This window comes from Nothoprocta perdicaria, unplaced genomic scaffold (assembly GCF_003342845.1).
Source record: "Nothoprocta perdicaria isolate Ctin4 unplaced genomic scaffold, notPer1 scaffold_58, whole genome shotgun sequence".
Taxonomy (NCBI): domain Eukaryota; kingdom Metazoa; phylum Chordata; class Aves; order Tinamiformes; family Tinamidae; genus Nothoprocta; species Nothoprocta perdicaria.
In genome coordinates this window covers 4,094,949-4,097,109 of record NW_020455843.1, presented here as the reverse complement: position 1 = coordinate 4,097,109, position 2,161 = coordinate 4,094,949, and the positions used below count along the sequence as shown (strand labels likewise).

The following is a 2,161-nucleotide window of genomic DNA, read 5'->3' as shown; positions in this document are numbered from 1 at the left end:
CACACAGCAGCATGCACTGACATGCAGCACCATGCACCAGCATGCACGGCATGCGCAGCACACAGCAGCGTGCACTGACATGCAGCACCATGCACAGCATGCGCAGCATGCAGCAGCGTGCACTGACATGCACCAGCATGCACTGACAACTAGCAGCATACACATGCAGTAGCACATGTGGCATGTGCAACACGCACCGGCATGCAGCACCATGCACCAGCATGCACAATATGTGCAGCACACAGCAGCACGCAGCATCATGCATCAGTGGCATGTACTAGCGTGCACCACCACGCACTCCCTTCCCTGGCAAAGCAGCTGTTTGCAGCGTTTTTTGGCCGTGTTCTGCAGGGCGAGATGGGGGGATCGGGGCGCTGCCCCCCGTCTCACCTGCCTGCATCTCCGCCCAGAGCTCCCCGACGCCCGACTCCACCAGGAAGGTCCGGCTGTGGCGGGAGCGCCGGAGCTGCTCCCGGGCTGCCGGCAGAGCCGCCGTGAGGCCCCGGCCGCGCCGAAGCGACGCCCGGGAGGACGGTGACACCCTCGCGAGGACACCGCGGAGGAAGAGGAGCGGGGGTATCCCGACAGAGGAGGAAGCACCCCAGCCCCACATGCAGCCGCGGCTCCGGGCGCCACCACCTTTTCCCATGTTATTCCTAGCTGGATCCGGCCCGGGTGGAGTTTCCCGCCGGCGCAGGCGGAAGGGCAGGGAGCGCTTGGCCCCAGCCGGGGTCACCAGCCTCATTTAGCAGCTGGGGGGGCAGTGCCACCAGCCCCCCTTGCAGAGCCGGGGTGACGGTGACAGTGAGGGTGACAGCGGGGACCCCAGCACACGCAGAGGAACCAGGGAGCAGCGGGGTGGCCGCGGCCGCTGGGCCAGCCGCCCAAGGGATCGAGGGCGGCGCAGGGCTGAGCCAGCAGAAACAGCCCAAACTGCAGAGTTTAGGCCCAAAACGGCCAGTGCGGGGGGAGCGAGGGGGGAGCCACGTGCCCGGAGCAGCTCCGGCGCTCCCGGGAAAGGCACCGCTGCGGGGCCCAGGCGTCCGGGCCGCTCGGGGCCCTCCCGGGCGCTCACCCTGCCGGAAGGAGGAGTCGGGGGTGCGCTCGGGGGCCCGCGCGGCCGGCGGGGGGCTCAGCTCCAGCAGCTGGTGCGGCCGCAGCTTCCTGCAGTAGATGGAGGCGGCCTCGGGCTCCAGCGCGATCAGCAGCTGCTCCGGGTGCTCCAGGGACACCAGCCCGGCCTGCGGCGGGACGGAGGTGCTGCCTTGAGGGGGGCACCCGGGGTGCCTCGGCCTCCGGGCTGGGCACCGCCAGCCTCTCCCTGTGCACATCCCTCCTGCCTGGTCAGCTATCACGAGATCTTTACTTTGGGGTGAATCCCGTGGATTTATTGTAGCCCACAGCACATGGCGGGTGCAGGTCCCCTCTGCCCAGCCCTGCAGGCTGCACCCAGCTCTTCCAGGGACCCTGTGGCTGCAGGGAGCCCCCACGATTTGCACCCATGGGTTTGCAATCCAATGGGTCACGGATGCCCTGATGAGGGATTTGCACCCCTGGGTGCACCCCTGGTGCACCCAGGGGTGCAAATCCCTCATCAGGGCATCCGTGACCCATTGGATATCCTCTGTCCGTGTGCGCCCTGCCCTCCGGTGCCGTGGGCCGCTGCCCCCCGTGCGAGTCCCCCCGGGCAGCGCTCACCTCGTAGGCGGCCTCCCGCATGAACTGCTTGGCCGGCTGCTTCCAGATGGCGGGCACGGTGATGACCCAGCGCACGGCGCCGCTCTCGGGCAGCGCCGGGCACTGCTCCTGCAGCTCCTGCGGCGGGACGCACGGCGGCGGGCTCGGCGCGCGCCCGGGGCGCCGCCGCGCTCGGCGCGGGGCAGCGCGGCCCTACCTGCACGGCGTGCTGCTTGAAGAAGCGCAGCGCGTGGGCGAACACCTCCAGCGCCCGCACCCTCTTCCCGTTGACGGCCTCCAGCTCCGTCTGCATGGTGAGGTCCTGCCGGGAAGACGGCGCGGAGACGGGTGCCGCAGGCAGCGATTAGCCCCGGCACCCTAACGGCAACCCTAACTCTAACCCCAACCCTAACTGCAACCCTGACTACAACCCCAACTATCTCCCTAACCTCAACCCTAACCCTAACCCCAACCCTAACTGCAA

The 2,161-nt window shown here is 68.6% G+C and overlaps 1 protein-coding gene across 1 annotated transcript in view; it reads right to left on the bottom strand.

Annotated features, from left to right (window-relative positions):
* The window catches only part of HSPA12B (heat shock protein family A (Hsp70) member 12B), a 9,868-nt gene that overhangs the window by 2,912 nt on the left and 4,795 nt on the right, over positions 1-2,161 (bottom strand). The window contains 4 exon segments of the mRNA XM_026048893.1: positions 391-477; positions 1,076-1,241; positions 1,699-1,815; positions 1,895-1,999. Of these exon segments, the coding sequence (XP_025904678.1) occupies positions 391-477; positions 1,076-1,241; positions 1,699-1,815; positions 1,895-1,999 (475 nt within the window).